The following is a 21,259-nucleotide window of genomic DNA, read 5'->3' as shown; positions in this document are numbered from 1 at the left end:
AAACAGCAACCTTTATGCTAGAGTGGTTTGAAAGCTTCTTAAAAACCTGACATAATACTCTGCCAGAAAGTACCATCATGCATAAAAAATACATTTAGGAAGGATGAGGCAACTGCATTTTGAAGAGGCAGGTATGACTTAACCTAAAATGTCACTACTAGTAGGAAAATAAACAAACCAAGGACACTTCATTTTATGCCATGAAGCATTTCCCAATGTCTGGGTGACACCACAGTGCTCAGTAACAGGCTGCTGCCTTGCCCATAGAATTTGTTTAATAAGGCAGCTGAGCACATTAAAAAGACAAAAGGGAGTTTTTACATTCTGATCATTTACATTTTATCTATATTAACAATCAAAAGCATCACAAGCAGTGAAGGAACTGTTTGCAGATCTCATTTTAATGACATGCAGCCTTTTAAGTGGATCCAGTTCCTCATATCATCAGGAGCAGGGGAAAAATTAACAGAATATTAATGGCCAAGCAAACTCCAAGTACAATACCTGTTCCTTTTTTCTGTTCATGTTATCAGCATAAATTCTATCTCCACTTCTTCTTCAAGACCATTTGAAGGATAACATGGAAATTTTAATGTACTAGCTGAGTGCTTTTCTCCCATGCTCTGCCACACCTGAAGGGCTACCAGAGACATGGGCAAAGCTGCTCATTTCTGTGTCTTCAAGTTCTTCCTTCCCACCATTTTTTTTTTGCTGGGATGCTGAGACCACAGCTCTTCACATGCTCATTATTACAGCCATTCCTTTGCATTCCCCTTTTGTCAGTACTCAGCTGCTGCCACCTCTTTGATACTTGGATTGTAAACCCCAGAAAGCAGCAAGACCAGGCCCAGCAGCACCACTGTCCTGTACAGGGGCTGTAAACACAGTCATGTGTGTATTTATCAGCCAGTGCTACATCATTGTCCTTTAGGTGGACAACTTGTCCCTAATCCTAGATTTCAGCCAAGAACCCACGTTGTTATATCCTTATTCCTCAACTGAGGCTCCCTGATGATCCCTTCCTTCCAAGGGACAAAAAGGAAACCAGTACTGAAGAGGTCAGACAGGACCAACAGGACAGCTCTTTGGTGTTTTGCCTCCCTTTGTACTTTCTCCTAAACTTGATTTCTGAAAACTTTGAAGTGCACACATGCCCAAAAACCCAGCTGGTTTCCCTCTCCCAGTACCTCCAGAGACCCCAGGAGCAGCAGCCCAGGAGCAGCTCTGTGCCTGGAGGAGCAGAGCACGTCACCCTTAACTGCCATCGTAGGGAAGACTCATTTCTGAAGCAGATAAACTCAGCTGTATAAATTAGCTCTACCCAGTACGTGCACAGAAGGTAATGCCTTCTGAAGAGCTGACGCTGTTCCCTGATAACCAACACTTAACTAGGTCTTTTTGCCCTCATGCCTCCCTCTTCCCCCACGTCCGTGCCCCCCCGTTAGTGCCTTTGTCCTCCGCCAGCAGCCCAGCCCAAAGGGAAGTGCCAGCAGAATTCATTTTCCAGTAAAAGCCAAGTTGTCGTTTTCTCGGAAATGTTTCACACTTGAGAAAAAAAACGTCAGACATGTCAGAGTCCATAAGCAGGAACAGAAGTCAGAGCTCTGCTTCCCTGCTAATGCTGCCTGACCTCCCCAGCCACCTCGCTGCGGGAGCGGGAGCACAGGAGCAGCAGCCAGCCCTGGGGAGGGGGGTGGGATGGAAGGAGTAGCCACCAGCAGCTTAGAAAAACAAACAGATTTAAAATAAAGGTAGCACAGGACCGAGTGCCTCTGTCCTGGCAGCGGGCTGAAAAGCTGGAAGCTTTGCTGGAGAAGAGGAAGGAATCGAGACCCTCAGTCCCCGGTTCAGTCTTAAATTCCTTCTCCAGCATCTCTGCATGAAGAGGTGGCAACCCCAAGCTACCTCTGTCCTGGCAGCGGGCTGAAAAGCTGGATGCTTTGCTGGAGAAGAGAGAGGAATTGAACCTCAGTCCCTGGTTCGGTCTTAAATTCCTTCTCCAGCATATCTGCATGAAGAGGTGGCAACCCCAAGCTGCAATTGTCTGTGGGGAGGGTGGAAGGAAAGTGCTGTGTTGACTCTACTTGTCTTCAGAGGGATCCCTTAAAGCCTCCCCTCAGTGCATCACCCCAGACAAGGCAGTGTCATCTTCAGAAATACCACGTAGCGGTTCTGGTTTCTGTCCCCGCTCACCCTTGAGCTCAGCTGCTGCTGTTTTGCTGTGACCTCAGTTCCCACATGTGCACAATCACTCCTCCTGGAGCCTTCCAGGACATCACAATGAGTTATGTGCACTTCCAGACCCCTGAAAAAGCACAAGAGGAGATACATCTCTGCTTTCCCAGGAGAGCCTTGGCAGGAAGGGTCAGGCACAGGGGGCAGCGGCCGTGGAGACACCAACCCCACTTCCACAGGAGTTTTACAGCCCTGAAGATCTAAGGGCTGAGGTCACCACCTTTACCTAAGGGTAAAAAGACCTCATCTTTTTGTGTAGCTAAGGGCTGGTTTTAGCACCAAATCCTGGCATTAACAGAGCAGATCAGCTCCAACCCAGAGTAACTAAAAAACATAGTTCTTGTACAACTTAAAAATGAAGTTTTGCTCCAGCCTGCTGGTAGCACTTCCACTTCTGATTGTCCCATGAACTATGATCAGCAATGTCCCTCACAGAATTGAGCAGCATTTCATCCACAAAAAGGTGAGATCAGGCACCACTTGGGCTACTGTAGCATCTTCTCTACAGTTCCTGCCACCTAGAACAGGCTCAACTCTTGATACAGACAAAACCACATCTTTTTGTTTCTTCTCTTGTTCCGTTTCTTCTCCTCTGCCCTGAGCACATTAAGGAACATTTTCTGGTACATTCAGTGTTTAGAATCAAGTCCTTGTACAGGTGCAGTCCATAGACTAAGTTCTTCTGCTGGATTAGTCCCCAAAGAGCTTAAAAAATGGTTCTGAAATGCCTCCCGTGCAAGACTATCCATAAAGACTTTCATTTGCTCACGCTGACTCCTGCAGCACTGCAAGTCTGAATAAAAAAGGCAGAGCCACTGAGAGGCTCAGAGCAAAGCTTTTCCTCACAAATGTATCAGTGAAGCAGTGATAAACTCAAACCTATGAAAGCCTTCTTCATGAACAAGAGCTGTTCTGTTCATCTGACACAGAGTGATTACAGGAAGAGTAAAACAACAGCAGGGACACCCGAGGTTTCAGGTATTGCTCCCCCAGAGCAGGTTGTTAGGAGGTGACTCATTCCTGAAGTCCTACGTACAGAGGATAAAAAGCCCTCTCACATTCTGCCAGCAAACCCACTTGAACTCCAGCTTTTGAGTTCCTTCCAAGTCTCTGAATGATCACACTCCAGAGCAGCACAATAGCTTTCTGCAACAGACATTTAGATTAAACCTTGTAACTGATTAGAGGCAGAGCTGTGCATTACAGTGGCCTAATGCTTCTCGTCTTTAGACCCTCATCCTACTTACCTATAATTTTGCCAAGCTCTCACCATCTGGACTGCAACTCCACATGCCTTTTTTTTGCCTGCCTGGGGCAGATTTTGATTTCAGCCAAAACGGTTCAACTGCTCCTGAGAATAAGGCAGAGCACAAAGATGTATCTTTTTTTTTTTTCCTTGCCTACAGTAAAAACATCCTGCTGACCTTTTCTTTAATTAAAACATTTCCTAGGCTTTGAAGCAGAACTTGACTTCTGACAGGATTTTGTGAAAGTTTGTATAAACATCAGCTTTTTTTGGTCAAAGTTTGGGGGTGAGGTTGAGTTTGGGGTTTTTCTCTCTCTGCAACCATGTACCCAGATCAAACCCACTTGGGAGGGAAGGAGCAGAGAGTAAAGAGCTGAGATCCCTTTGGCTTCCAACTCAGAAACCTCTTGCTTTTTAAAAGAGAGCCCAGCTCTTGGTGCATGATTGCTCCTTTCTGTCAAAGGCAGAGCTGGAGTGCTTGGCAGTTGGACACTGCTCCTTCAGCTCCTTGCTTTGCCAGCTCCAGAAGTGGAAAGCTGTGGAGTGCACAAACCCAAGACCCACATCTTGAATATTTACTGCCACACTGCAGTGAAATCAGTGAATAAAAGGTCTTGATTAGGCTCTTGAATTTTAGGTTTTCTATCTGTAGAAGAAACATGCTACTCCTCAGCCTTGACCACCATGAAACAGCATGAAAATAAAGTATTCACATGCAACTGAACATTTTGGAGTCTGTCCTTAAGTGTCATTTGAAAGTATTAAGGACAAGGAGTGAAAGAACAGGGAAGAAAGAAAATGGCTTATTAAGGGACATTCCTTCAGTGCCCCTACACAAGCAGCAGCTTGTGGAAAAACACACATGATGCTCTAATTAAAGGACATGTTCTACTGCACAGCACACAGAAAAGCAAACTGAGGTTGCAGAGATTGCCTGGTTTCCTCATCATCATCTTCATAAACTTCACCACCCTCAGTAACTCTTGTGATGTACTTTTCTGAATGGAGTTTTGTCATCCAGCTCGTGGTGTGAGACAAATCCCAGAGAACCCACGTGCATCTGAAAAGATTCTTTTCTCCCAGCTCTGTCCCTCCAAGATGCACTTCCAGATCAAATATTTACTTGCTAGTGAGTCTAATTATTTTTCATGCTTATGTCACAGTGAAGCACCACATGCTGGAGAAATAAACGGTTTCCAACCTCCCCCCCAGTTCCAAGGTTCCTTTCTCTTATAATGTGAAACATTTGCTTTCATTTAATGCTAGTGATGTTGTGCACTTTACAGAGCACCTTCAAGGTAAAAATATATGCAATCTAGTAAAGAAAAATTATACTGGCCATTAGTTCAAGAAGCAGCCTCTGAACCACTTCCCTTCAAAATTGAACCATTTCCCCAAATGTCAAATCCAATGTTTGTTCTTTGCTGGCAGCAAAATGCTACAGACAGGATTACTAATATCATTTCCAGGCTGTTATCTAAACAAACAACCTATGAACAAAGCAACAGAGGGGGGGAAAAGCAGCTTAGCACCTCCAGCTTTAAAGCTGCTGCAAATTCCAACAGGCAAGTGCCATCTCTCAGCCAACATGGATAAGAAGAGACAGAAACACACCTTTAATGTTAGTTCAGAAATCACAAAGTTCACTCCTAAGGACAACAAAGGCTACATCAGCACATCTGCCCTTCAAGGCAGACCTTTTCCCTCTTCTCAAGATTTCCCAGGGAAACACAGACACATTTATTACAACACTGCACCCCACACTGGCAGGACCTGGGTGCTTCCCCCTCTGTGCCAGCCCAAGGACACGGGTGCATCTCAGCCCCATGGTGGCTCCCATCCCCAGCAACCCAGCACAGCTGGGCAGATGTCAACCAGTGGCAAACCAGGAGCAGTGCTGGGCTGCTCCTAGATGCAAACACCTGTAAAAGTTCCCAGTGTTCAGCCCTAGTACATCCCACCAGCCCAGAGGCCACTCATCTCTCCTCCTCTTGTCCCCCTGGTTTCCCCAGAGGGCAAAGCCCCACACACAGGTCACCTACCAGCAGGACCACAGGCAAGACAAACCATCTCCTCCCCTAACCTCACCCAAAATCAGCCTGCTGCCTAGTCCTGGGACCAGTCTCACATGCTGCTCATGGGCAGAGCTCCTGAGGTGCCCCCACCCAAGAACCACCCTGCAATCAGATCCTCTGCCAACCAGCACATCCAGGTCTTCTGCAAAGAGAGGCAGGACCACCATTTATCACCCTGTTCTCCTCAAGAGACTGAGCAGATGACCAGCACCCAGCACTGGGCTCTTGCTATTCCCTCAGATTAAAAAACCCATTATAATAAAGTGCTTTCAAGACTTCTTAGTGATGCACTAAGAGCAGGAGCCAGCTCCTCCTTTGAGGAAAGACTTCCATCATGGGAAATGCTGTGCAACAGATTCAGTATTCTCTTGGTCATTTTGCTCCTTAGACAAGACTTCATATTTATTTTCTCTTTTAAATATCTTTTCTACACAAGAGGGGCCTTGGCTGCAGAACCATTCCCCAGCTGTGCATCCCAGCCCTGCTTCTACCCAGCTGAGGGGGACAGTGCTTTATACCATGCAGGAAAAGCCTTCTTGGGCCATCTCAGAGACCTCCATCCAGCTCTCACTAAGTACATCATCATTCCCAAAGGTTTCATAAGAAGGTCAATCACAGCTGAGCAGCCAGACACAAGACCCACCACTCCCCAGACAAACAGTGGCATAAATAACCATCTTAAAAGCCTTGTTCAGGGGGAAGTTGTGCACCTAAAGCAGCTGGTGAAGATTTCTCAGGGACTAATGGTAGTTCTCACCCTGTCATGATCTGGAATTCTCTGCTGAAGGACCAGGGACACTATTTTCTTCCATTTAAGTAACTATTTGGAATTGCTGAGCTAATATTTAGAGCAGTTGACAGCCCATTTATATGGGAGACACAAACAGATTGAAATAATTCTGTAATTAAAAGGCAGTAAAGGCATGTGTCACTTCAAAGTAATTCCTCAGAAATTCAGTAGCAATTTGATTTTACCTTTTTAATGAGGTAGATTCCAGAGAATGCACTGAACTGATTAACCTTCACATTCTTTCTCCCCTTTTAGTGTAAGCCAATCTCTACATGGATTCCTGGGCCTATTCAATTTCCTCTCCCTAAAAAGAGGAACATTATTTTCCCTGCAATCATAACAGGAATTTGAGCAACACAAACAGGCTGCATTACTGCCATCTGTTACTCACCAATTTCCTCCAAAAAGGAGTGAATTCCAAAGCTGGGAACTGTAATCCCAGAGGCAGCCTTACTGTTCTCCACTGCTTTTACTGTTCTGCACTGCTTTTACTGTTCTCCACTGCTTTTAAAATTGCTTCTTTCTGACACTCAATCATGGATTTTCTGACTTGAAGGTGACAAACTTGGGAAGAGCTGATCAGTAATAGAATTCCTTGATAATTGATCTGCACTGCTCTTTGTTTTGCCTTGTCTCAGAGGGTTGGGGTTTTTTTGAATCATAGAATCATAGAATCCTAGGGGTTGGAAGGGACCACAAAAGATCATCTAGTCCAACCCCCCTGCCAGAGCAGGGTCACCCAGAGCACATCACACAGGAACATGTCCAGGTGGGTTTGAATGTCTCCAGTGAAGGAGACTCCACACCCTCCCTGGGCAGCCTGGCCCAGGGCTCTGTCACTCTCACAGGAAAGAAGTTTTTCCTGATACTCACCTTGAACCCCCTATGCTCCAGTTTGCACCCATTACCCCTTGTCCTATCACTGGTCATCACTGAGAAAAGCCTAACTCCATCTCCCTGACACTCACCCTTTACATATTTGTAAACATTGATGAGGTCACCCCTCAGTCTCCTTTTCTCCAAGCTAAAGAGACCCAGCTCCCTCAGCCTTTCCTCATCAGGGAGATGTTCCACTCCCTTCATCATCTCTGTAGCTCTGCCCTGGGCTCTCTCAAGCAGTTCCCTGTCCTTCTTGAACTGAGGGGCCCAGAACTGGACACAAATCTTCACTTTCTAACAGGTCTGTGTGATTATTTTTTCCAAGTACCCCTTCAGATGAGGTTCTTTGGCCGATTAAGATTTTTTTTCATGTGAGCAGATTAAACATGCAGTGCTTCCTACACTTCACCTGCCACAGAAGATGCATCGATTCCTAGATCCATCCCTTCACTTCCCTTCCCACATGGGAGCTTTCCCTGCTCTCCTGAGCAGCACCACCTGCCTCCTGCAAACCCAGCTGGCCCCCTCTGACCCACCCGTGTTCCATGGGACAAAAAGGTCCATCCAGCACCACATCCAAAGCACACCAAGGCAGCCAGCAGGAGTGCAGGCTGCTTCACTTAGTGGTTCAATCTAACCACTGCTAAATCCAGCATCCCAAGTTCTGTAGCTCCCTGCATCAATACAGAATCACTGAATGGTTTGGGTTGGAAGGGACCTTCAAGATCATCCAGCTCCAACCCCCCTGCATGGGCAGGGACACCTCCCACCAGCCCAGGTTGCTCCAAGCCCCATCCAACCTGCCCTTCAACACTGCCAGGGATGGGGCAGCCACAGCTTCCCTGGGCAACCTGGGCCAGGGTCTCACCACCCTCACAGGGAAGAATTTCTTCCCAATATCTCACAAATCTTCCTTTACTCAGCTTACCATTAACTTACTTACCATTCTTAACATACTTAAGTTAACATACTTACCATAACAACATTACCATTACTTACCATTCCCCCTGGTCCTATCCCTACATGCCCTTGTAAAAAGTATCTCTCCAGCTTTCATGCAGGTACAGAGCAGGACAGGATCACTTAGAATCACAGAATCATCCTGGTTGGAAGAAACCTCAAAGATCATCAAGTCCAACCATAACCTCATCTACCCAATCACTGCTTCAATCGTGTCACTAAGCACTGTATCTGTATCTCTTTTAAACACTTCCAGGGATGGTGACTCCACCACCTCCCTGGGCAGCCTGTTCCACTGTCCAACCACTCTTTGGGTAAAGAAATTCTAACATCCAGTTTAAACCTCCGTTTGCTGGGGAAACTTAGGGTCTGACTGTATGGTCAGTCCACCGGTGTCTCCGTGGTGTGGATGACCAAACTCTTTTCCTGTGTCTTTTTAATGCAAGACCTGAGCATGCCAAGGTATCACCCTCCCACCAACACCACTACAGTAGAGGGATGGGTGGAAAAAACCATGTCATTTCACCATGCTGGTCACCAATTTCTATTCTGTAGGAGTTTTGGATTCATCTACAATGCAAAGCAGAGCTGAAAACATTTTTGGCCATTCTGCAACTCACTCTGTAATTCCTCTTGGGCCAACAAGGATCAATTTTGGGTCCAGCCAAGCCCCCCCTGCAGCAGCACTCAGGCTGCACAGGAGCATCACCAGCTCCAGTGTCACTGAGAATTCTGGGTCAAGATTAAAAGAAAAATAAATGTTTTCCCTTTGTGAGAAGAAAAACCTGTTAGGCCCATGTTTATCAGACAGCCAGGAAAGTTTAATCTTCTTATTGGCTTTCAAAAATAAAACCACCACAAAGAAGGCAACAAGACCAGGCAGTAACTCTTGCATTGCTGCTCTCAGCTGGGGAGAGGATTCCCAACCTTGGGCACTAGAGAGACAAATGTCAGCCCTTCCCAAACTTCCAGACACGTTGAGCCTCTTTCCAAGCTCCAAGAACAAAAGATCCAAGAAGCTGCCAAAACAAAACTCACCTCAGAGAAACATCCATGCAGCCAACAAGGAGTTTTGCACCCAGAGCAACATCCACCTATGATTTTAGAAAGTTTTAAGGGTAAAGTCTAAAGCCTGAGAACTTGGGGCTGTTGGTGCCTCCAAAGGTCACACAGGCTTCAACATACAGGGTAGTCCAAGGGGCACTCCCAGCTCTACACCTTGTGCACAAAGCTCCTCTGCCCTCACTATCTGAGTGGGGTTTTTCACAGATTAATAGACTTTCACAGGAAAATGGAAGATTATAAATTGCTAAAATTGATTTCACATCAGCAGTGAAGCCAGAATGAGTAACACACCTGAGGTGACCCAGCCTGCCTGAGGGACCATGAAACCACAACACATTGACAGTTTAATTGGCTCAGCAAGAGCCCGTTTCCCTCAGCTGAAATGTGCCACTGGCCAGTTTGTCCTGGTGTCTTATTGTTGTTTTAAAAGTAAAGTAGATGACAATCTAGCAAAATGTTTTCTTTAGAGACAGTCCCTGCCTTTTTTTTGCTGGGTGCTGCCTTCTCTCCCCCTTTCTTCTCCAGTCAGAGGAATTTTAAACACTTTGCACTGTGAGAAATGTCTCTGTTTCTTCTTTCAGGCCAAGAGATGGAAGATGCCACCACACCCATTTCTGAACTGGAATTACAAAGGAAATAATGTATATATACACACAACAGCACCAAGAAGCTCTATAAACATCCCATTCAAGGGTAACATGACATTTATATCATCCTAATGCAAGTTAAAGATGTAATTTGACTGCTTTATGGCATTGGGAGGCATTTTAAGAATGTTAGTACTTGAACTATCAGAAGATGATAACTTTCAGCCACAAGGTAAGCACAGAACACAGGCCAGTTGTGGAAGCAAGAGGCTGGAAGGCAGAGAGGAGCCTCACCCAGTGGTACCTCCCAGCTCACACTCCAACAGGGACAGGAGGCAGAGGATGGTGTGTATCCAGCACAGGTTCAGAGCAGGGGGAACAGAGGCAGCAGCACCAGGCTGCACAGCACAGGGACATGCAGGACACCTGGGGCACCTCAGCAAGGCCACCAGGCTCCTGCAGAGGCACCAGCCCACCCAAAAGGTCCCCATCTCCTCCAGAGGCACAGAACCATGGCCATGAGAGGATGTGGGTGCAGCACCTGGCTGGCCCTGCCTGGGGGTGCCTGTGGGCAGTGCCTCCCTGAGCCCCCCAGGAACACCATCCCCTTCACAGCAAGAAAGCAGCTGGGAGCAGCCAGGACCCCAGCAGCTGAAGAAAGGCTCCTGGGTATCCAGAAACTCCTCTGCACGCTGAATTGGGGACCATTAAGCCCAGACACCAAGCACAGCGTTTAAGAACTGGTGAAGCAGCACGTAGGCAGCTCCAAAAAAAGGCCCCCATTAACCTCCAAGCCTCATTGCACCCTTGAGGGGAAGGGCACCAGCAGTGTTTGATTGCAGGGGGAAAACAGAGAGAGGCAGGACACAGGGCAGGGACCTCAACCCCACAGCCCTCAAGGCACCAAGACCCCACGAGCAGGGGCTGGGGCATCTCCCCCTGCACACACTTCACACCCTGCCCCCCAGGGATGTGCCCAGGAGTCACTTCTAGACCTTCCCCAAGGGCATGATGGAGCCACTTCCTACAGCAGCCAGTCTAGGGACACCCAGCACAGGAACCCCACAGGGACCCCCTCCAGATGGAAGCACAGCCAGGAGCAGGAGGGGCCAGCAGTGTGGCTGTGCCCTGCACAGCTCCAGTGGGGCTGCAGGGAAGCAGCAGCTAAAGCCACCCAGCTCCCTGCTGCCAGGAGACACCCCAAGCTCTCCATCAACTGGGAGCAAGGGCTGTGCAAAGCTGTCCTAAGCCATGCCAGCACTTTGGAACATCATGGGAAGTGTGACCCCTCTGGTATAGACTGAAGCAGGGGAGAGGGGATCACTCCCAGGCCAGAGAAGAGCCGGGTATCTCCAGCTCAGCACCATGAAGAGCACTGAAAAGCTCCTGCTGGGCACAAACCCATCACACACACCCAGGACCTGGGGACCTGCACACCAGCACTGTGCTGACATCTCAACTCCAGGCAGTGAGAGGAGGAACCAGAAGCAAACCCAGCCCTCTCCCCAGCCCCCCTTCCCCCTGTCACGCTGCGCTTCCCCGGCCCCGCTTGATGCGGCTCGGGAGGGCAGTTTCATGCCCTAACTCCTCCATGATGGATTTTACAATTTGTTAAAGAAACTCATCAATCCTCAGCAGTCATTTTTAATGCCCAGAGCCTCCACAAACTCCTGCCTTTTGCTGATCTCCCAATTTCAAATAATTTGAAACTGCTGCTGCTATTACAGCCCTGCTCCCAGTGCTCAGCGTCACAGCCCAGCCCAGGCTCCCAGCTTCATATGCCAGGGTAATAAACAGATTAACTGTGATTTATGGACAGTAAGCTCTGGTTATTTGAAAGGAAACATTACCTCCCTAGACCAGTTCTGACAACCAGAGATCTCTCATTATGCAGACAGCTCTTTCTACCTACCTGTAATCATTGGTTGAGAGCATCATTATCAACCTGGAAAATGTATCACCAGAGTTTTCCACTGAAAAATTTGTGCATCCAAAGCATCTGGCAGGACCCTCTGCCAAAGGTAGAAATTGACCCAGTGGGACAATTCCTATTTTAAATACACATTAATTAAAAAAAATTAAGACAACAACATAACAAGCAGCTTGCAGAGAGAGCTGCCCCTGGGGAGATGGGTGCACCAGGGAGGGATGCAGGGAGACCTCAGCTAACATCAGACTAATTAGAAACAGGAATTATAAGAGGATACAAAGATTTGTGATTCTTATGTACTTGCAAAGTCTAATGAGAGCTTTAATGTTTTCTTTCCAAAACCAAATGTATTCTCTGAGTCCACTCTAAAACATCAGCTTGATACCTGACAGGCCCACAAGCAGGAGTTCACATTTCCACATGCACGTTCCACAACACACCTGCTGGGCTGAGCACCCCACCCACCACTTCTGACTACTGATAATAACCTTTTTTTTACATGTATTTGGTTAATCATCATCACTTTTTTCCTGCATAAGCCTGCCCAGTGACCCAAACCTGCACACTGGTTAGAGACCCAAACCCACGCACACCCAGAGCTGTGGCCCCCCCAGGCCCATCTCCCCTCCACAGGGACAGTTCCACTCCATAACCCCCCAACTCTCAGCACCTCTCACCTTCACTGCTTTGCACATTCAGAAACAGTCACTACATTTTCAAGCTAGACATTTCCCTCTCCTTGCCCCACATTGCTCCTCCCCCCCCCAGCCTGCCAGCAGCAGCTCTGCAGCACAACCTGCTGCCCAAGCCCACCCACCAAGGCTCTTCCTACTGCCCACATCTGGAAGACCCTCCTGCACTGTCAAACTTAAATGGCTTAAAATCACTGGAGTATTAAACTCCTCCAAACACTCAGACAGAAGCTCAGGCCAGCAGTGCTGGTATCAGCAGCCCCTTCTGGGTGATGAAGGTGCAGTCATTAACTGGGGATCCATATTGGACTGACCCTGTTTACCATCTTCATAAGTGATCTGGATGTTGGGATGTTGATGAAGTTTGTAGGTGAAATCAAGCTGAGTGGGGAAGCAGAGACTCCAGAAGAGAGATCCACCCTCTGGGGGGACCTGGCCAGGCTGGAACAGGGGGCTGGTAAAACCCTTATGAAGCTCAACAGGGACAAGTGTAAGGACTTTAACTTGGGAAAACATAACCCAGGAGTGCAGCAGAGACTGGGATCCACCTGGCTGGATATTAGCTCTATGGAAAGAGACCTGGGAAGGACTGGGAAGGCCACCATATGAGGAAAGGCTGAAAGGACTGGGTTTGTTCAGCCTGGAGAAGAGAAGGCTCAGGGGAGACTTCATTGCCAGTACTTACAAGGGTGGCTACCAAGAAGACAGACACTCCCTATTTACAAGGAGTCACATGGAAAAGACAAGGGGTAATGGGTGCAAGTTGCTCCTGGGGAGATCCCAAATGGACACCAGAGGAAAATGTTTCACTATGAAAACAATTAGTATTTGTAATAATCTCCCAAGGAAGTGGTGAATTCCCCAACAATGGACACTTAAAACCCAGCTTGACAGGGTGCTGGGCCACCTCATCTAAACCATGTTCCTACCTAGAAAGGTTGGACCAGATGATTCTAGAGATCCCTTCCAACCTGGAATTTCCTGATTCTATAGCTCAGCAGCTCCCACCACACAGCCCATCTTCTCTCACCTAACTGATGCCACAAGTCTGGATCTTGAGTCTTGGATTTTCCCATGCAAGGCATGATTAGTAAAGATAAAAAAGTTTTTATATACTTAAACCTCTCTAATAGAATAAAAGAAATCACAGCTCCCTCACCTTGACTTACAACAGCAGCTTGTGAAAAATGAAAAGCCTTGAAGGATTTGGAATAAGAAACTTGGAGAGACAATTGCTAATCTTTTATCTTCCAGACTTCAAGCAGAATCAAGTTCTTCAAAGAAAACCCAATAAAGCCCAGACATTTTCATCATAACAAAATAAATAATTCAGTCACCCTTTAGAGGACTCCAACATTAGGATCAGCTGTTTGATATATTTGTGGCTTAGGCACCTCTAAACTGATTAAAGATAACCTGATAGAAGTTTGCAATGTCAAAACCGCCTTCACTCCTGGCAGATATGAATGGAGAGTGTCAATAACTGTAAATAACCAAAAGGGCTGCATTTATGCCTGACTGGAGGATTTACAGCCTTCAGAGCCACTGGGAGGACTGAGAGTTTCAGCTCTGCCTTTATCCCAGCACTGCACACAGGGGAAGATGACTTGACACCCTCCTCACACCATCTGCTCTGCCAGAGCCACCGGGGGCTCAGCTCCAGGGGGGAGAAACATGGGATTCTCCCAGGAGGAAGAGAACACCATGCACGTACAGCCAGGCTGAGCTGTGTTGATTTGTCTCAGTTTTCCTAGGAACTACTCTGAAACACACACCTCTGAAGCCCCTCAAACCTCCATAGCACCCACACGCACCCTCAGGTGCCCAGAGCTCCTCTGTCTCCCAGCTGCCAGTTGCAGAAGGTTCAGGTCCTTTGCCTTGGAGAGGGAACAGAGAAGGTCTTAATTTAAACCTCCAGGCTTTCACCAAGGGGGACTCAACTGCAGCAGCCCAGCCAGTTTTCCAGTCCAGGTAATTGCCTCCCCAAGTGTCCCCCACATTTCCAACCAAGTCCCAGCAGCTCTGCAGCCCATGGGAGCTGTTTGGGCAGTGGGTGGAAGCAAGCCCTGCACCCACACAAGTGGTGGGATGGCCAGATTCAGGTCAGAAACAGGCATATGAGGTATCTGAGGCTCCAGAGGTCTCACTATCACTGCCAGGAGAGGTTGGAGCAGCCACCAAGATGGTCCCACAGCCTGGTGCTGGCACCACACAGAGAGAGGCCACACCAGGACGTGGGTAACATCAACAGCAGAGGCTGCAGGAGGACACCAGCAGATCCTGCCCAGAGCTCATTTGAGCAACCCCTGACAGCAATGGCAGCAGCTCACCCAGGAGCAGCCCCCAGCTCTCCCACTCCTGTGTTTCACACCTACTGGGGTGGGAGATCACCAGCAGGTCCTACACACAGCAACAGATGCAGATGCTCCTCTGCCCTTGGAGGATCCTTCTGTGCTTAATTGTGCTGCAGTCTTTCCACTTCTTAAAAAAAGTCTCTTTTCCCTTGGTGGGGTGTACCCTGAAAGCATCAGCACCTGCTGAAGCCTTAATTTCCTGTCACCCCCCGTGTGACACAGTCAATATCCAGGACAAGAAATTCAGTGATCACTCCAAAGCAAATTCCCAAACTCAGGAAGCAGGCAGCAACAGAGTGATGAACATGCACAGAACCCAGGCCCAGGGAGCAAAGCTCTTCAGAGGGGGAAGGAGGGAAAGAACCAAGAACCACCCTGGTGTTTTCCTGGTCAGGTTTACCTGTCATGAAGCTGAGATGTTCAGGTGGAATATTTATGATGCCAGCAGAGTTTAAGGGCTTGGGATTTTTCCCCCTGTTGTTTCAGCAGGTGGTGGCAGGGCCAGAAACCCCCCAGCACAAAGATCTAAGGTCAGGGGGAGGTGAGGGGAAGGAGCACCCTGCAGGCAGGGCTCCTGCTCTTTGCCACAGCAGGTTAGGGGCACCTCCTAACCAGCTAGTTTGGGCGATAACCACAGACCAGCACTAACCTCTACTAGCAAAAAGACAACTCAGCAGGTTGGGGAGCAACGTGGCTCAATGAAGCTTCACCTTGTGCAAAGGAGGTGCTGCCAGGAGAGAACCTGAGCCAGGAGCTGCCCACAGGCAGATGCCAGCAGGGACAGGCCAAACTGAAGAGAAAAACCCACCCAGAAAGCAACTCCAGAGTAAGATGTAACTGCAGCCAAGGCAGCTACAATCCATTTCAACCCTGTCAAACGCAGCAAGTTTCCAAAGAATTAAATCACTACTTAAATCATCTTAGTAATTTAAAAAAAAATGCCTGTAAGACAAGACCAGGAGCTAATTATACCATTTACATTTAGTGAAGGAGGGTTTCTTCTTTTTTTTTGGTGGGATTTTTCCTTCTTAACTGCAATAAAGAAAAAGCCCGAGGGTCTAAAATTAATAATCTAATAAACTTTGCTAAGTGAACATTGTAACAGATAGGCCTGGATGAGATTTTCTGTAAATGCCAGACAATTTCCCTTGATCTTTATCAGCAGAGACACTGCTCTGGCTTCAGCAAGAAGAAATTAAATTTGGTGCAAAATAACAACATCTGGGTGAGACTGTGTTTGTCAAACCAGCAATGCCAGGCTGAGAATATTAAAATTAACTCGGAAGGGTTTCACATTTGTGTTTCCATACCAACATATTAGCCCACTCCAGAGAGCAGTGCAACTACCCTCCCTCAGTGCAGGATCCCCAGCTGGTGCCAGGGCCAAATCCAACCCAAAACACACAGCAGGACAGCAGCAAGTTTCCTGCAACCAAGTTTCCTTGGTTATTTCAAGATAACCAGCACTTATCTCAACGTATTCTTAAACAAGCAGCAAAAGATCCACTTATTTAAAAATGTGGTTATTCTACATACTTGGAGACTAAATTTGAAGATAACAAAAGTTAAAGGATTTTCAAAGTCTCATGAATTGTCCTTCCAAGTCCAAAACCCTTTATACAAGGTAATTAAAGTGAGCTCCTCAGTGGTTCCAGCTAGGAATTCCTCTTCTATAATGGGATTGCAAAAGATTTTTAAAATTATTCATGATGTTTTATAAGCAGAAACAGTCATGAGTTATTCAATTAAAATGCTTTTTCTTCCCCACCATCAAGACTAATAATAATTCAGCACACCAAGGCTTTTCAGAGACCCAGCAGCTCCAAAACCCCTGCACAGGAAAAGGGCTCTCGTGGCCAGGATGGAAATCATGGTTTTAAAATAGGGGGAAAAAAAATAAATCAGAGGAAAGGATTCATCTTTTTCCAGAAGATGTAGAAAGTTCAGAGTTAAGAGCACCAGAGCCTGCTACATTATGCACAGGCTGTAGTGACACAGGGTGTCATTCACACACAACAAACACTCTAATGGTACTTTTTGTCAAATGGTTGGGGAGGAGATAAACACTTTGTATTCCAGCCAGGCTGTTCACCATTTCTGCAGCCAGTCCCATTTCCAATGCCTAGGAAACCAATCTCTTCTTAGTTTTACTTCATTCTGCTTAGCAGAATTGGGACTTAATGGTCACTGCATTAAGAAGCAAGGGGGGGGTGAAAGTGCTGTTACCTCCACAGCAATTTATTTGATCTTACATTGAGAAAAACAACACATTAAACTTGATCAGTCAGTTGTGGACCAGCACAGAGCTTTGCCATCATCCCAGAGGCTTCAGCCAGTTTGGGTCTTGCTATTAGTCAGGCAGGAGCAGAAACAAATCAATTATTCTGAAAAAAATAGCTGCATGAAGGAAAAAAAAAAAACACATGCTTGACTGCTCATCCCTTCTTTTTTCAATATAGGCAAAAATGCCCTTGATACAGAATGATGGAACCTGAATAAGGGAGCACTCAACAAGCAAGCACTCGTTTCACTGCACATTAACCATGGACAGAGCATGTTTTGCCTGGATAAAGGCCCTAAAGAAAGAAATGCAGATTTAAGTGACACAAACTAGTCCATAACCACAGTAGAAAATACTTGTCAAAGGCCAGTTTTGCTAAAAAGACACCACATCACAGCATCATTAGGAAAGTGAGAGAGCTGCCAGCACAGCACACATGGCACCAGGTCACCAGGCACCTCAAAACCCCACAGAGAGCAGCAGGGACCCCACTTTGAGCAAGGCAGCCTCTGCCCACCCTCCCATGGAGCTACTGATGGTCTTCTGCAGTGGACAACAAGGAGCAAGGCACCCGTTTTGGTCAGATGCCCAGCAAGCATTACACTGGGTTTGCACCCAGTGGTTCTGGGCACTGGCAGGATCACACAAGATGGTACTTGCACAGACAGTTTAATTCTTGGGGAAATGGGGGTTTAATATTTTTAAATCTGGGCTTGAAGAGGCTTAGTCTTTAACTTCACATTTGCTGTTTCAGCCACAGGAACATTTAAGGGCAATCCCTGCACAACAACTGGGCACTGAATCAGGTGTGTTATTGGTCACACAAAGCACAGATAATACACACAAACTTATGGAAACAAGTGAACAGAAGCTTCCAGCCACCTGGGCTCTGACTGCCAGGTGGTGAGGAAGAGGAGCAGAAGAGCCTCCTCCTCCCAGCCCGTGCTCACCTTGGAAGACAGCAGCGTTCTGGATGACCAGGAACTTCAGCTCCATGCTGGCAGACTGCAGGAGCTGCTCCATGCTCAGACGGGCTGTTGCCTGGTACTTCTCCTCCATCTTCCTGGAGCAGCACGTGGAGCCCTTTGGGGTACATACCTGCAGATCAGACCCTGGAGAGGAGACACAAGCAGGGCAGAAAAAACGTGCGTGAGGAGGAGCTGGAATTGCTGGGAGAGGAAACAAACTCCAGGTGCTGGTATCGCTGCAATGACCCTCTGGGCAGAGTGAGGACACTTCTGGAATTTGTCCTGAGCAAGGAGCTTGGCCAAAGAAGGAGAAGCCTGCTCAGGCAGAGGCAGGACTGCTGAGCAGCCCCCAGAGCTCTGCTCCTGCCTCAACTCCCACACGAGCCCCCCAGGGCTGGTGGCCAGCAGAGCATGGCCCTGCTGGCTCCTGCACAGCCACCACCCCTGGGCAAACAGGGGATGGACTGGGAGATGGGACAAGGAGCCAGCATTTGAAGCTGTGGGTTTGCAGCAAAGGGAGGAAGGAGCACAGCTCAGCACACAGGACTTGCCTGGAATTTGCATAAAGACTTCAAGCTGGCTTAAAACAAACAACTGCATTACTTGCCTGCCACCTCCATCCTTTTGCAGCCACAGCAATAACAGTAACAACAGGAGGGCAGAACAATAACAATTATTTCTTTTTGATGCAGACTTCTAAGCTGTGCAAACCTCCTGAGCCCTCCCACCATTTTCACCATCTCATCCTTTCTCCAGAGGTTCATGGCTTCCTCTGGGCAAGTCCCACTGCAGAGGGGCAGGTCCTGAGACCTGCACTGAGCACTGAGAGAGGCAAGGAAGTGCCTTTCAGCAGCAGATGTTCCACTGCATGGGCAGCACCTCCACCCATCCAACCAGGAAGGTGCAAAAGCCAAGGAACAAAGGCCAGAGGAACATCACCTGCTCTGGCATCTCAAGATAAAACTTGCAGCACTGGTCAGTGATGCTGGACTCTTTTTTTTACATTCCCTATGTGTTCCCAAAGCTCATACTTCTGGAAGCAGTAGGCAATTTTTAGCTAAAAATTGAGAAATAAATCTAGAAAAAAAAGATATTCATCTTTTGAGTTCAGACATCAGGAGAAGATGGAGCAGAAGAGCTGGAAGCAGCAACAGAAAGTCTCATTCTGATCACCCTTCCCTGGCAAACCCTGGCCCCACAAACACAAGCAGAGCAAGAAGCTCATATCAAAGCAAACAGCTCTTGTCATGCAAAACTCATCTAATCTGCTGCTGCTGTTTTGCTACAGAGGGGTTTTCCCTGCAATAAAAGCAAGTTTGGTAATAAACATCTTTGTTCTGCAAGGATTCCACCTCCTTCCATGTTCCTCTCTCCTCACCTTCTTCAGAGTCTTGCCACATCCACTCTCTCACTAATTAGTAGAAAGTGTCAAAAGTCACATCTGTAAGGGTACTCCACAAGAGGAGGACTCATATTAATTCAGTTCAATCCTGTACCTGCTGGAGAAGAGTCCTGCACAGCTCTGAGGGCAGGGCAGCTGTCAGGGCTGGGGAGCAGTGACAGCAGAAACCCACCTCCCCCCTCCCTGCCCCTGTTGGGGAAAACAACTCCAAACACTTCACCTGCAACCTGCACTTCAGGCACTGAGAGGAGATTTAACCAGTTGAGTCCTGCTGCAAAACAACACATGGCAAAGGGGAAGAAGGAGCCTCAGCCCAAGGCTGCACCCAGATCATCATCCTGGCTCCATCCCCACCTGCTGACTCACTTTCCCCTTCAGCACAGCAGGATGGCAGCACAAATTCCTTCATCAAGCCCTCCAACAAAGAGCCAGCACCACTGGCATCTAAAGATCTCAAGAGCTCAGTATTTCATGCATCAAAACTCAACAGGGACCATAAAGCCACAGAACAACAAGACACTGCATTAACGAGAGGAGCAGTTTTATAACAGCAAGTGAAGGAGCTTTTTTTAAGTCAGCTCCAAGTCCATTTGCAGCACAAAAAGGCTTAGCATGGTCCCTTGAACACCACTGTGCAGCCACACAGTTCCTGGCAACACAAAGCTGATTCCTCCTGCATTTATCATAGTAGGAAATGTTTCAAATTTAAAAGAAAAAACAAACCTTCTGTGATTAATGGCAATTCCAATCTAGAAAATCTGAGAGCTGGCAATTAAAAGATCTGTGGATGTTACAGTCAGGGGTAGGAAGCAGCAAGGTCACCTGCTCAAGTCTCATCCTTCTTTTCAGCAATTAAGCAAATTTCTCCCGTTAAGTGGATTTGTATTTTGGTGAAGTGAAGAGGCAGCCACGTGCTGCAGCAGAGCCATCACAGAGGAGGAGGAAAAAGCCTGAAGATTAACTCTGACAGCTTAAAACATTCTACAGAGCTAGCTAACCCACATGGGTGACCAGAGATGCCGTGGTAAATGCAACAGGTCAGAACAGGCTTTTACCAGCGACCAGGAACAAGGTCCTTCTTGGTCCAGGGAGCTGCTACAGAGGGCCAGGGGATGGGGCCTGTTTCCCACCTGCCAGCTCTTTGCTGCTCATGGCTTTGCCAGAGGAGAGGTTGAGCACACCCAGACAGACCCATCTTCTAAGTCCCAAGAGTAAGGAAAGGAGGTTTTGCTGCCCAGGATCCCAGTCCCCCAAGAGCCATTTACTCACCAGTGGAACAGGGACTGTGCTTCCTGACCTACCAATACCCTTGGGGCTTATTCATGTCACACCTCAGAGGACTCTCTTCTGCCCTCACACTGCAGCACCACCCAAGAGACCCAGGTCCTGCAGCCCAGAGCCAGGAGCTGTGCAAACCATGCACGTTCCAGGAGCATGGTGGATGCAGGGACACAAACACCTGGACACACCACAAGCCTGCAGAGCTGACACTAGCATGAAATAAACTGCCACTTGTTTCTGGCTCCACAAATGCCATGGAAATGGTCCTATGAATCATTAGATCCTACACTCCCACACCTCCTAACCCACCCTCTAAGCATTTTATCTGATACAAACCCCCCCAGTGATAGCTCTGACTTTGAAGATAGCAAAGTCCATTCCACTGCCTAATGGCCCTTACTGTTAAGCCATTTTATCTCCCAGCCTACCCTCCCCTTTTTCTTAAAGTCTCAAGCCATTACACCTCGTAATTCCAGCCCCAGCCCTTGTAAACAACCTCCTCCTTTGCTACAGA

The 21,259-nt window shown here is 47.6% G+C and overlaps 1 protein-coding gene across 1 annotated transcript in view; it reads right to left on the bottom strand.

Annotated features, from left to right (window-relative positions):
* GPC3 (glypican 3) overlaps positions 1 to 19,462 on the bottom strand; it is a 142,174-nt gene extending 122,712 nt beyond the window's left edge. The window contains exons 1-2 of the mRNA XM_009999692.1: positions 19,441 to 19,462; positions 18,045 to 18,206 (exon numbers count right to left, since the gene is read on the bottom strand). Of these exons, the coding sequence (XP_009997994.1) occupies positions 18,045 to 18,206; positions 19,441 to 19,462 (184 nt within the window). The remainder of the gene's footprint in view (positions 1 to 18,044; positions 18,207 to 19,440) is intronic.
* Positions 19,463 to 21,259: the final 1,797 nt, after the last annotated feature.

This window comes from Chaetura pelagica, unplaced genomic scaffold (genome assembly GCF_000747805.2).
Source record: "Chaetura pelagica isolate M959 unplaced genomic scaffold, ChaPel_1.0 scaffold456, whole genome shotgun sequence".
NCBI classification, from domain to species: Eukaryota; Metazoa; Chordata; class Aves; order Apodiformes; family Apodidae; genus Chaetura; species Chaetura pelagica.
The sequence above is the reverse complement of the archived record's forward strand: the minus strand, read 5'-3'. Positions and strand labels throughout refer to the sequence as shown.